This window comes from Osmerus eperlanus, chromosome 6 (assembly GCF_963692335.1).
Source record: "Osmerus eperlanus chromosome 6, fOsmEpe2.1, whole genome shotgun sequence".
NCBI classification, from domain to species: domain Eukaryota; kingdom Metazoa; phylum Chordata; class Actinopteri; order Osmeriformes; family Osmeridae; genus Osmerus; species Osmerus eperlanus.
In genome coordinates, this window is record NC_085023.1 from 5,919,513 (window position 1) to 5,932,307 (window position 12,795).

The 12,795-nt window shown below is 38.8% G+C and overlaps 3 protein-coding genes across 5 annotated transcripts; 2 read left to right on the forward strand and 1 right to left on the reverse strand.

Moving 5' to 3' along the window:
* The first annotated feature begins 1,698 nt into the window (after positions 1-1,698).
* LOC134022031 (glutathione S-transferase A1-like) lies at positions 1,699-3,415 on the forward strand. The gene is made up of 7 exons (XM_062463191.1): positions 1,699-1,915; positions 2,004-2,093; positions 2,219-2,270; positions 2,351-2,483; positions 2,575-2,716; positions 2,842-2,967; positions 3,135-3,415. Exons 2-7 carry the CDS (start codon positions 2,010-2,012, stop codon positions 3,264-3,266), a joined length of 669 nt encoding a protein of 222 aa, XP_062319175.1. The 5' UTR covers positions 1,699-1,915; positions 2,004-2,009; the 3' UTR covers positions 3,267-3,415.
* Positions 3,416-5,035: 1,620 nt separating this feature from the next.
* On the forward strand, positions 5,036-6,658 carry LOC134022030 (glutathione S-transferase 3-like). The gene is made up of 7 exons (XM_062463189.1): positions 5,036-5,213; positions 5,310-5,402; positions 5,525-5,576; positions 5,658-5,790; positions 5,882-6,023; positions 6,193-6,318; positions 6,483-6,658. The coding sequence occupies exons 2-7, from the start codon at positions 5,316-5,318 to the stop codon at positions 6,615-6,617; spliced, it is 675 nt and encodes a 224-aa protein (XP_062319173.1). The 5' UTR covers positions 5,036-5,213; positions 5,310-5,315; the 3' UTR covers positions 6,618-6,658.
* Positions 6,628-8,464, reverse strand: tmem14a (transmembrane protein 14A). Of its 3 annotated transcripts, none has more exons than XM_062463192.1 (5): positions 8,318-8,464; positions 7,815-7,895; positions 7,585-7,686; positions 7,280-7,367; positions 6,628-7,135 (listed from the first exon to the last, which is right to left on the reverse strand). In XM_062463192.1, exons 2-5 carry the CDS (start codon positions 7,888-7,890, stop codon positions 7,096-7,098), a joined length of 306 nt encoding a protein of 101 aa, XP_062319176.1. In that variant the 5' UTR covers positions 7,891-7,895; positions 8,318-8,464; the 3' UTR covers positions 6,628-7,095. The 3 variants fall into 3 exon arrangements, with proteins under 3 accessions (XP_062319176.1, XP_062319178.1, XP_062319177.1); XM_062463194.1 differs by having other exon boundaries at positions 7,815-7,892; positions 8,318-8,425; XM_062463193.1 differs by having other exon boundaries at positions 8,081-8,355.
* Between the last annotated feature and the right edge of the window lie 4,331 nt (positions 8,465-12,795).

Below are 12,795 nucleotides of genomic sequence, written 5' to 3' on the forward strand. Positions count from 1 at the left end.
ACATGTGTTACCTTGACAACAGATACGTACTGTGTTGCCATCCAGTCTGGATGTTCCATCTGGCAGTAGTTTGAGTGTTTCCAAACTTGTAACAGTCAGGTACCTGAGAAACTCTAAATCCTACTGTACCCCAGCACCACAGACTGCTCACTATGTTGTTGTTTTTTGTAATTGTATTGTATGAACTAAAAGTAAACGCACATATAACATACATATCATGGAAATATGCGACCTAATAACCATGCATCTAAACTTAACATAACACCTGAAGTCAACAACATTGGTCAGTATGAAACTGAACTACGGTATAACCATAAACTGTACTGTACCTGCCACTGTGAACTGGACTGTATGGACTACATAACTGCAACATCTCTCAAAATGAGCACACATCATGTGATCCAACCTGAATACCTGCATCAATAATTATGTAACTATTCTATATATCAAAAGACACATCCATTTTACTGTACATAAACTACACTTTACCCTCTGTTTACATACATATTTCAGAGTCGGCAGCAAAACATGTTTTGGCAAGTTGCACTAGTACATTGGGCAAAATAAACTTTACCTTGAACACATCATGCCCCACCTCGCTACAGAATAGCGTGAGGGATGTGCTTGAATGGCCTCACATAATGCTGCAGATCACGGCCCACCGGTCCGTGGGTAGCTGACAATAAAACTTTTAGTTGAGTTGGCTGTCGCATGATTTCAAGGAATCTCTTGTATAGAGGTTGTTAACGGGTAATCTGTTTGATGCATCTATTACTCATGTCTTTTACCAAAAAAGTCACGCTCTGTTTAAAATTATAAGTACAGTGATGACGATTATGTAGCAATGTGAGGATTATTTTGTACTGTGTGGTACTGTGTGGCTAAGCGAATAAAATGGCTCATAAAAAGCTGACGAATTTGATGAGCTATTTTAAAAGTCCGGTTGAAGACACAAGGCACAACCATGATAGTGAAGAAGATACAGGTGAGCAGCTAAGCTATTTGCAATGATAGCCCAACCTGAGCGAGTCGGCTGAATGGACATGCTACCGGGTTGCGAAAATATTTCAAATATGCATACCGGGCCGTAGTCCAAAAAAGGTTGTGAACCCCTGCATTAGACCATGGTCAACACCTAGACCATGATTAATATTTTGTTCCAAATGCTGTATTTCAACAGTGTGTTGTGGCAATTTTGGAGATAGGGTATTATTATTTTTTCTCCTCCCTTTTGAACATTTTAATATGCAGCAGCTTGAGGACCTACAGGACTCAGAAAACATTGATTCACAAAATTTTGTTCAGCAGCCACCATGGTCCAGTTGGAGTCAAAGGCAGAAAGAGGTCCAACAATGTTGGCAACAGGCAAGGCCACAGAACCTTGACAATTTACTTTCTGCTGGGAACATTGTCCAGATGACATGCAATCACTGTCACGTGAAAGAAGCTGTCATCTGTTGTGGGGAATGTATACCCTCAGAGTGGTTTTGTGCTGAGTGTGATGACTTGGTACATAAACACCACACTCTACACAACAGGCTCATATTTGTATTTAAAATGTTTTTTTTTTTTTATCCATTGCCTTTCTGTCACGATACACAGGAAGTCTGCCTCTCAGGTTTTAGAGTGGTTGAGCATTCTGTAACTATAAAAACATCTTTAAAAATGTACTTTGGCTCAGCTTTGGCTTTTTGAAGAATTTTAAATACAAATGAGTCAATAGTTTCATAGGGGTTTAGGAGATCTATATCAACAAACTAACGGAATTTCCAAATATAGACGTGTCTCCACTGTAAGTCACCCTGCTTATCAAGGATGTGGTAAGCTTTTACAGACAGCAGACAGTTAGCTCTATGCTACATCTGAACGGCTCTTTAACATACATATTTTTCATTTTCCTGCGCACAATTTACAGGTAAGTTCAAATAAAGGCTGTAAACTAATATGATATACATCTAAAACAAGGGATGTATGAAAATGTAATCAATGCCTGTCTTCTACAGTTTGCCATGGCCAAGGTTGTATTACATTATTTCAATGGGAGGGGGAGAATGGAGACAATTCGATGGCTTCTAGCTGTGGCTGGTGTTGAGGTGAGGAGTCATGAGATGGCAGTTTTGCACAAGCTTCTGCTTCATACAAATTGTTTAACTCACTTTGCAGACACTGTTTACAGCTATTTGTCAGTCCAAAAATATATGAATGCTCATCTTCACAGTTTGAAGAAGAGTTTATTACAGACCCTCAGCAATATGAAAAACTAGTCAGTGGTGAGTTGAGTTAACATTTGGTCAATAATTCAATAATGGGTTTATTTATTAGTTGGTAGCCATGTATCTGTTTTCTGCAGATGGAGACCTTGTGTTTGGGCAGCTTCCAATGGTGGAAATAGATGGGATGAAGCTGGTTCAAACCAAAGCCATTCTGAACTACATAGCTGGGAAATACAATCTGTATGGAAAAGACCTCAAACAGCGAGCAATGTATGATCCTCTGTCCATACATTTTATATTTGAGTTGTGATCCAATTCAATTTTAGTATGCAAGTCACACCCAAACCTGTTTTTCTTTTAGGATTGACATGTATTCTGAGGGAGTAAGAGATCTCATGGAAAGGTTTTTGGTCCTGTGCATATTGTCACCTGCAGAATTAAAGACTAAGTTGGAGAACATTCAAGCAAAAGCTACAGGCCGCTATCTCCCTGTGTACGAGAAGGTAGTGTCTAAAGTCTTGACCCTGACCATGAGGAATTACATTTACTGTAATAAAGGTGTGGTTTAATTCCTGTATTTGCAGACTGAGTCCATGAACAGAAAAGATAACCATAATTACTTCCACAGGCACTCCGTGGCTCCCAGTACCTTGTTGGTGACCAGCTCAGCTGTGCAGACATGCATTTGCTGGAGGCCACAATTATGTTGGAGGAGAAATTCCCTGAGATTCTCACAAATTTCCCAAATGTTGAGGTAAACTTTAACAGTTTAACAAAAACAAAAACAGCAAACACCACTTTTAAAAGGGCTTCATGCAAGAATGCTATAAGCAACTTCTGCAGTGGTTAAAGGAGATTAAAACGGACAACTGAGATACCCTTCCAGGATGATCAGGATTGCATTGTTGTTTTCCTCTCCAGGCTTTCCAGGGGAGGATGAAGGACCTACCAACCATCCACAAGTTCCTGCAGCCCAACAGCATGAGGAAGCCACAGCCTGATGAGGTCTACGTTGCAACAGTGAAGAAGGTGTTTCACAAGTTATTCAGTTAAAGGATATGTGTTCCTTAATCCAGTTACTGCTTCATTGTATTTCACATGTTTCACTGCAATGTAGACATAGGCTACATTTCCATTTTATTGACAAGTAACATGTTTAACTGCAATATGAACATTTTGGGGTAAAGTCTTTATAATAAAACATGTATTAAAATGAATGGCATCTCCTCATTGGCTTACATTTAGTCATTTAGCAGACGCTCTTATCCAGAGCGACTTCTCCAGAGCAAGCTTAAAATTACTTACTAATTATATTTCAGGGTTACCATTTGTAACATTCCATTTATTACAAAATATAATTTGTCATAGTAAATAAGGTTATAAGAGCAGGTCAGTTGTTTTCCTTACTCATTTATGTGCTGTCAACATCATTTTATTAAACTTTCAATGATTACAAAATGTTCAATAATAATGCACAAACAGTAAATTATTTCACAAGAAATACTACATGGAAAACCTTTTTGTCTCACTATCAAAACTTGCAATTGGGGTTTTAGAGAGGCTCATGGATCAGTCTTCTTAAAAAAAAACAGACAAGATGATTAACTAAAGTGACGTTATTAGTAAATAACTGCTTGCGTATTCAACAGCGAGGTCAAAAATTAGGGGGGGCTCTCCCCTCCCCGAACCTGCTGGCCTGAAGAAAATACCTGGCCAATGCTGGGTACACACAAAAAAATGTTTTAATCTTATAAGATTTTCAAACTGTGAGACCACAAACATGAGGACAAAAAAATCATCGATTTAACCGTTTTGCACCTAGTGTGTGGTGTGCCATTATGTGACAAAGACAGCACACCACACACGAACAGATTTTCAACCAGTGTCCCGACTGAACACAAGAAATCTGCAAAATCTCTCGAGACTTCAGAATAAGCATGGCGGACGACATGCAGAAAAAAATTGCGATGATAGTGTTTGGAATGATTTTCACAGAAAATTCACGGAAAAGAAGAAAAGGGTTTGATGTTGCCACAAATCGACAAGATGATCCTCCATCTCTGCTGTCCAAATCAGAATCAGAATTCTGTTTATTCGCCATGTAGTATACAAACACGGAATTTACTGTGCCAGGGATGCAAAACACTAAACATATAGGCCTACGAATCTTAAATTAAGTAAAAGTACAAAAGTTTAACTATTTCTAAGAACTAAACAATCTCAGAATACAACCATTTAAAAATCAAATATATATAAAAATAAGAACGAGCAGCGTGAGTGAGTTAAAATCCATTTAACTTTGTGCTGCGCTATGACTGCGTTTGTTGTGCTTCCGTCTTCTCTCAGCTTGCTTTCTGATTGGATATTGTTTTGTTTCACGTGATAATTTCGGGGTTTGTCCTCGGGGTCCCCCCCGGGCCCCCACACATCAGGAGTTCTGATAAATATTTAGGATTCGCGATCGGGGCGTCTCCGACGTCATTCCGAGCAGATCCGGTCACTCTTAACACACCTCACACCAAGGGAAAATCTGATAAAATAATCTGCAGAACTATCATGATAATCGGGACATTAACGAGGATTGTCGGAAGGGGCGAAATCGTCCCGATTATCCCGTGGTGTACCCAGCATTAGGAAAGGTTAAATTCGTGTTATGATACATAGTAAACTTTCACTTCATATTTTAGAGGACACAAAAACGTATACCACTGAAGAGAAAAATAAATTTGAGTAGGATACATTTTTACCCATGGTGCATTTCAAATCTATCGTTTATCCATGGTTTAAAGTCATTCTAGACACCGTGTCACAGTAGGCTACTCTGCCAAGCAGTCGCATAGCGTTTACTAAAAGGCTACGTCTAACATTGACTATTTTTAAATCAACGTTCTAAACGCTTTTTGGACACGACTCGTCCGGAAATAATTATATAATAATCCGTTATTCCGTCAGTATACATTGGCATTTCATTGTCTGCAATCTAATTTCAAGGACTCACGGGTAAATTAAAATTAGACAACAGTATAAACTAGTAACCTACAATAACATGAATAATGGGAATATGTTAACATTGCATCGTCGTCATGTATTCTACAGTTTGCCATGGCTGGAAAGGTTGTATTACATTACTTCAATGGGAGGGGGAAAATGGAGTCAATTCGTTGGCTTCTAGCTGTGTCTGGGGTTGAGGTAGGAGGACTCATGACATTGCACTTTTGCACAAACTTATGCTGCATACAAATTGTTTAGTGCACTGTACCGACACTGTTCGTAAAGGTTTTTCAGACAAACTGCAATGTTGTTGTTCACAGTTTGAAGAAGTGTTTTTGACAACCCATGAACAATATGAAAAACATATCAGTGGTGAGTCAACATTGGTCAATTATTTACTGATTTACTGAATGAGACGTTCACCCTCTTGAGTTGGTAGCCATGTTCCTGCAGATGGAGATCTCATGTTTGGGCAGGTCCCTATGGTGGAAATAGATGGAATGAAGCTGGTTCAAACCAAAGCCATCTTGAACTATATAGCTGGGAAATACAATCTTTATGGGAAGGACCTTAAAGAGCGAGCAATGTATGATTTTCTTTCAAAATATTTTATATTTGAGTGTTGATCCAATTTAGTATTAGTATGCAAGTCACACCCAGAACTTGTATTCTTTCAGGATTGACATGTATTCTGAGGGATTGAGAGATTTCATGGAAATGATTATGATCCTGTGCTTCACACCACCTATGGAATTAAAGACAAAGTTGGAGAACATTCAGGCAAAAGCTACAGGCCGCTACCTCCCTGTGTATGAGAAGGTAGTGTCTGGAGTCTTGACCATGAACATGATTAATAAATATGAGTACAACTCAAACCCAACTTTTCCAGAATTTGGGTTGTATAATAAAGGTGTTGTTTGATACAGTACTTGGGTGTAGTTTAAGACCCTTAGTGCTCAGAGCAATTTACATTGCTATATTTCCACAGGCACTATGTGGCTCCCAGTACCTTGTTGGTGACCAGCTCAGCTGTGCAGACATCCATTTGCTGGAGGCCACACTGATGATGGAGGAAAAATTCCCTGAGATTCTCAAACATTTTCCCAATGTTGAGGTAAACCTCATGCAGTTACGTTTACGATTATTACTGTCTACACAACTTTAAAGAGATGTCATGTGATTACAGAATAAAACGTGTGCTTGTTAAAGGAGGTTGAACAGCTATGTGACTCATCTGAGTTTTTAATCCTGTTTGGGCATGGATGTTTTCCTCTCCAGGCTTTCCAGGGGAGGATGAAGGTCCTACCAACCATCCACAAGTTCCTGCAGCCCAACAGCATGAGGAAGCCTCAGCCTGATGAGGTCTACGTCACAACAGTGAAGAAGGTGTTAAACAAGTTGTTTTTAGAATAGAAGAATACGATTGAAAAAACTAAACATTTATTGAACTCTTATCAGCTTTGCATTATTTGTTCATTATTTTCAGTGGGTACAATTTGCAGTCAGCATAAGATATATGGAATATATGGAATGCAGTTTTCAGTAATCAGTCAGGTTTTGACTGTAGGTAAATTTTGCTTTTCACTTATTGATGTCCTGTCAACATAATCATTCAAACTTCAATCATTACTACAAGAGAAAATAATAATAAAAAAACATTCATTTCCACTCAAAATGCACAAGCAACAAATTAGTTCATAAGTAGGACATAAATACATACAGCTCAAACAACCTGTCACTATCCAAAGGAAATCTGCGTCTCAGGTTACATTTAGAGTTGCCCATGATTCTTTACAGTCCATATTAGAAACAGACATGTTGATAATTAATAAAAACATTTGGTCCTGTGAAGTGAGTGTTGTGTCTTGTGTCACTAGTCTTGTTTGTCCCATCACAAAGTGAACAGGAAAAGTTGTAAAATCCTCAGCAAACTGAATTTAAAAAACAGTGACATAATCAGCTGTAATTTCATATAATGATTCAATATATTGCAGTACAATTGAAGGGGTTGAATCGATTGAATACCAGAAGATATGGTCTGTAAAATGTGCGACATTCTGTGGTCTGATTCTTACCTCAGCCCTGCCATGATGCCTGCTGGCATTATCTTCCCAGATCTCTTAAATCGAATTCCCATCACAACTGCCAGAGTTCCAGAGGCCACTGGAAGAAAAGATTGTTACACCTTCCAACACACCCACACGTTGCTGTCTCACACACCCTGCACGACTGATTCACCAACGGACCAACCACATATTTCAACCACAACATTTAATTGTTCCCTTTTTTGTCACAACCTGGAGACTGTATTATAGTATACTACTGTGCTGTTATACATGTATAAAACAGGGTGTTCAAACGTGACTACAGTTGTACTTACAAAGTGAAATATTTTGGTCACTTGGGTCATTTGTTATTAGTATGGCCCCATAGGCTGATAAACTGCCAAAGAGTAATCCTGCAATCAACGACACCAGACTACCTACAAACAGAAAACAGAAGAGTAGAAACTGACAACAACAATGAAGTTAATTATAACAGGACATGCAGTTGTGGTACAGAGGTAAGACCTGGTCAGACCTAGTCATCCTGACTAAAATCTCATCCTACCTTTTCTCTTGTATCCCATGTATCCCCCCAGAGCTATGGTCGCTGCATAGCCAAATCCAAGCCAGTCAATTACCATTGCTGCTATGGAAACATAAAGGAAAATAGGTCAACTATGTGCCAGCTACAAATAATGTTAAACGGGAGCATGCAGGAGTCTGGTTGAAGGGTGTATATGAGGTAGGCTATACTGTACTATACACATAGCATACCCACAACTTTACATATGGGTACTATCAACAACGTAAGTGTATAAACTTGGTGCTCACAGTCAGTACTGGGAGCATGCAGCCTGGAATTTCAATTCAATTTATTTGCGCAGTAGCCAGCAAAAATGTTTTTAAAAAGCCACGGCGAATGGAGCAATGGACACAGTGGGCTCCACACTAGTCTGCTTAATTTATAACACTCTAAACAATGTAATCAAAGCCGGTATGCGTTGTACACCCCAAACGTATTTTAATAGCAAAGCCTATTAACAGTTTTCCAATTGCAATGTCACAAACCTGGTGTATTTACAGTACCCAGCTCCAGCTAGATCATAGACTTATATTAATACAGCTAGATTTTTCTTCCAAGATGGCGTCCCCATTCATTTCTATGAAAAATGTTCAGTGTCAATGCGCAGTGAGGCAAGCGAGAACGCGAAATAGACCGCGCCATCTTTCCAGACCGACTTGTCCGGTCTTGCGCAGAAGCTTGTTCCTATCTCCGAAACACTTTTTCTTTTTTTTTCCTAGAAAAAGTACAAAGTATACAGATAATAGTAAACAGAACAGTATACAAGTATATAAACAACTGAAATAAGAAAAATAAAAAATAAGATTGCCAGGGGTATTACAAGAGAATATTAAATGAGGACCATTAAACGTTCTTAAGGCCTTTTTGTTGTGGGATTTAGAAAGTACCGGTAAAGATATGTAATTTGCAAACTCACAAAGGAAAAGTATAAAATACGTTTTTTTACTGCTGAATTTACATTTGTGAAATTTTTCCATTAAGATCAATACATTTATTACAAAGTATTCATTTTCTTTTCTTTGATTATTGTAGAAACAAAATATCAAATTTTCCCACATTAAAACAAAATCATTAAATATATTATCTATAAATCTGCTGAAGTTTTTCCAGAATGCTTGGGTGTGTAAACAGTGCCAGAAGAGGTGCAGGACAGTTTCAGAGTGATCTTCGCAGAAGCAACATTTCACATTTATGTCTCTTTTATACTTAACCATATAATGATTAGCAGGGTAATATCTGTGTAAAATTCTAAATGACACCTCCTTCACCTTGTTCAGAATAAGGTACTTGTGAGGAATCATCCAGACTTTCCTCCAATCGATGTTATCAACCAATTGGTTCCAATATGACATGACATGTGGAACAGATACAATGTCTTTCTGAAACATTTCAATTCAAAATAAAAGTCAAACTACCAAAACGAGAAAAAATATAATGGGGATTGAAATTCCAGATTAAGGCCGTTTTTGAGAAAATATTCGTAGCCCATTTAATTGTAAAAGTATTATTTAGCGTGAACTAGTGAAGTCCAAAAAGTTCTGCCCCTATCTCCGAAACCAGACCCGCACCCCTCGGCTTGAGGCAACGGCCCCGGTGGATGTAGGTGGTATTGCATTTCCGATTTGCTACCCGACTCGTCCGGTCGTTTTTATTCTATTAACTCCAGTCAACATATCTAAAACTATCTCCCCCAAGAATGTTTGTTCGATTCTAGAACCTGGCTCATACTACTAGCTTTTTCATAGAATAATTTTTCATGATTTTTGCTAAGTTTGAAACAAACTAGCACCCCATTTATTTGCTTACGTCAAGAAAAGTTGCCTGGAAACGTGCTCGCGGATACGAACAGGGGACAAGCACAAAAGGGAACATCAGCAAATTGCACCTGAGCTGAATGAGAACAAGGAGAAAGGACTTGATAATCTACAATTGCCTGCCTTTATTGTAGCAAGTTTTAAAAACGGTTGCACATACATGACGGTTGTTTGTAAAGTTTATTTCCGATATTTTAAACAGATTTAACCATTTTGTAATGAACGCTATGCTCATGGCATGACACACGTAATTATAGCCTCATAATATCGTGGCATGTTACGGCGTCATTATAGATTGTTGACATGTTATCTGGAGCAAAGACGAAGATGAATAAATCATGTCTGATAACCACAATATTGTTATGGTTGTTATATTCTTAGAACTTTATGTCAGTTAACATCACAACGATGGCATTAACAATAAGATAGTAATAGTAAGCAACACTCATCATCATTGTAATAGTAACATAGGTAGGCTTAATTTAGCTTGCTTTGTCGAGCTAGAACAACAACGGAGCCGGATAACTAAACTAAAAACACGAAGCAAAAAGAACAACGTATAGGCCCTGCACGTTGAATGATTGAAATATTTTTATGTCTATTCAATGACACAAATCTGTGTTCTAGAAAGAGTGGTCTGGAGTCGCAGAGGTCCGATAATATCAGCTTTAATGCAGCAGTTAGAAATCAAGACTCAAGTCCAGAGCTCTGGGGTTGTCTACGTTTCCCTACCCGCAACAGAGTTTTGGGCTGGTTCACGAAGTCCAACTGGCTATCTCTTCCTCCCCAGCATGTATTTATACAGTGCAATTAAAACAAAAAGATGAAAAGAGGGTTGAGCTTGTTCTCTCGTGCATCAGGGAGTTGTTCTTGCCTACGCGTCCCACCTGCTCGGGTGCCGTTTCCACACGGTTTCAAGGTTGTTTCTGAAAATGAAGAGATAGAGACACAAAGAACAGCCTGCTTCCCACACCCTGTGTGAGACACCATGTTTAAGCCTGAGCACACTTCTCTGATCATAAGACAGAACTTTAATAAGCACAATATATATATATTATTTAACGTATAATACTACAGTACTAATAGTATTGATTTTCGTACAGTTCACATGTATCTTCTGACAGTTTTCTGCAATGCCTTAGCTCCATCTCACAAGCTCGCAACTGGTTGTCGCAAAGTATGACGTGTACAGCTAGTTGCAAGCGTGCACGAGTTTCGGAGCTATAAGCTTCTGGGCATGACCGGACCAGAGCCATAGGCTGTGTCTACTACCGAGCACTTGTGCACTTTGATCACTGACTTTCAGTGCTTATGGCGCTTACACTGACAGAACCAGCAGAATTCAGGGCACTGAAAGTACCTGAATCTTTCAATATATTTTATATTAATTCTGACAAACCCTGATATAAATCAAAAATAATTCTTGTGACTCTTGCTGATATTATTTCCCATGTGTTCTATTGAGATTTATATGATTTTTTATTTATATTTTTTATTTCATTTAGCAGGCACTCTTATCCAGAGCAACATTCTCCCCGAGTCAAGTAGTGCCCAAGGACACAAAGTCATTTTGCATGGCCAGAAATCAAACCAACAACCTTCTGATTAATAGCCCGACTCCCTAACCGCTCAGCCATCTGACCCCCAACTGCACAATGAGCTGGCTTTGTTTTTTACAAACAAAGCCTTTTATTGTCACACTTCTGAATGTCACACCAAATGATGTAGTGTCACACCATATGCCACATGAACCACACCACCATTTTTCAATTCAAAAACATGTATAATATGCATTTCATATTCAAAGTAAATCATTTTCCCATTACTTGAAAATGTCACTTTATGAGGTTATTTAACTTGAATATGAGTTCCCTTAGCCTGCCTTTGGTCCCCCAGTGGCTAGAAATGTTGATAAGTGTAAACCAAGCCCTGGGTATTCTTCTCCGCCTTTGAGAAAACTAAGCTGAAATGGTTGGATCTGGAATTTTCCCCTTATGTCGTCGTAAGGGGAAAGGTTACCTCCCCTTTCTCTGCTTTGCCCACCCAGAGAATTTGGCCCACCAATGAGAAAAAAAGCTACGACCTGCGAACGTGATATTGTTTTTTCCTCGAGGGACAACATGGCTTGCAAACAACCAAAGCATGGCAGTTAGCACCGCCTCTCTCCTCTGTGGAAGAAATTGGGTTTTCCTGTGTGCTTACATTATTCACTAATCAATAGAACTAGTCATTGGATACTAGTTAGTATGTTCTCATGTGAGCTTGCTATTAATAAGACTATATTGTGTCTATGTGTCAGGGTTAATAGATGTTCGGGGTCAGGAAAAAGTACTGGGTAAACGTCCCTTGTCATGACGAAAGGAGAGCTCCAACTATGATCTCTCTAGTCTGAGAGTTGTCATGTATTTCGGAGCTGTGAATCTCTCTGAGACTGTTGTAACGTCATAACTGCCTGACTGTCACTATCTATGTTTACATTCTTGTGCCCTATCAAAAGTTGGTCCTCCGGCCTTCAGCGCTCATGAGAGACATGATTGAAACCTAAGCCTGGTGTTGTGTTGTCATTTATTGTCATAGGTCTGGTTTTCTCTCCTAATCTGCAGATTGATAATACTTATTAGAATCCAGAACTCAACTGAACTTAGTCACTCCGTTTATGAAGATACGAACAAAACACTTTCTTCATCACCTCCTCATAGCATTTAAAGCTACAGACAGAGAAATGGCACGTCCTAAGGAAAGCTCATTGTAGGACTGCTCGTAGTGGCTGTAATTCTGCACCAAGGATGAATTTCTGGAAAGAGACTACCGATACAGTATTAGGGGACCACTAAGGCCTATATAAAAGCATCCAAAAACAGCATTTCATACATGGCAAAGATCTCTTCTTCTTCGATCAACTTGATTGTTACATTTTCAGAGCTCAATTGTCATACAGATCCCTTGGAGTTTGAAGGTCACTGCTCCAAGGACGTATGGATTCCCTTGATTGGAGTAGTTATACATCTATTTGTGTGTGATAATAGACCGAAAAAGTGTTAAAAAGGACAAATCATACATTAAACTTAACCATCAAAGGTCCTATGCTGTTTTTGGATGTTTTTATATAGGCCTTAGTGGTCCCTTAATACTGTATCGGAAGTGTCTTT

Bases quoted from the DNA above. Each gene is read 5' to 3' on its own strand.
- LOC134022031 (XM_062463191.1), top strand. From the start codon at position 2,010: ATGGCCAAGGTTGTATTACATTATTTCAATGGGAGGGGGAGAATGGAG. The intron at 2,271-2,350 runs GTGAGTTGAGTT...TGTTTTCTGCAG, and splicing joins ATATGAAAAACTAGTCAGTG to ATGGAGACCTTGTGTTTGGG. The intron at 2,717-2,841 runs GTAGTGTCTAAA...TTACTTCCACAG, and splicing joins ATCTCCCTGTGTACGAGAAG to GCACTCCGTGGCTCCCAGTA.
- LOC134022030 (XM_062463189.1), top strand. From the start codon at position 5,316: ATGGCTGGAAAGGTTGTATTACATTACTTCAATGGGAGGGGGAAAATG. The intron at 5,577-5,657 runs GTGAGTCAACAT...ATGTTCCTGCAG, and splicing joins ATATGAAAAACATATCAGTG to ATGGAGATCTCATGTTTGGG. The intron at 6,319-6,482 runs GTAAACCTCATG...TTTCCTCTCCAG, and splicing joins AACATTTTCCCAATGTTGAG to GCTTTCCAGGGGAGGATGAA.
- tmem14a (XM_062463192.1), bottom strand. From the start codon at position 7,890: ATGGTAATTGACTGGCTTGGATTTGGCTATGCAGCGACCATAGCTCTG. The intron at 7,368-7,584 runs GTAAGTACAACT...CTTTTCTTCCAG, and splicing joins TGACCAAAATATTTCACTTT to TGGCCTCTGGAACTCTGGCA. The intron at 7,136-7,279 runs GTAAGAATCAGA...TTTTAAATTCAG, and splicing joins GGCATCATGGCAGGGCTGAG to TTTGCTGAGGATTTTACAAC.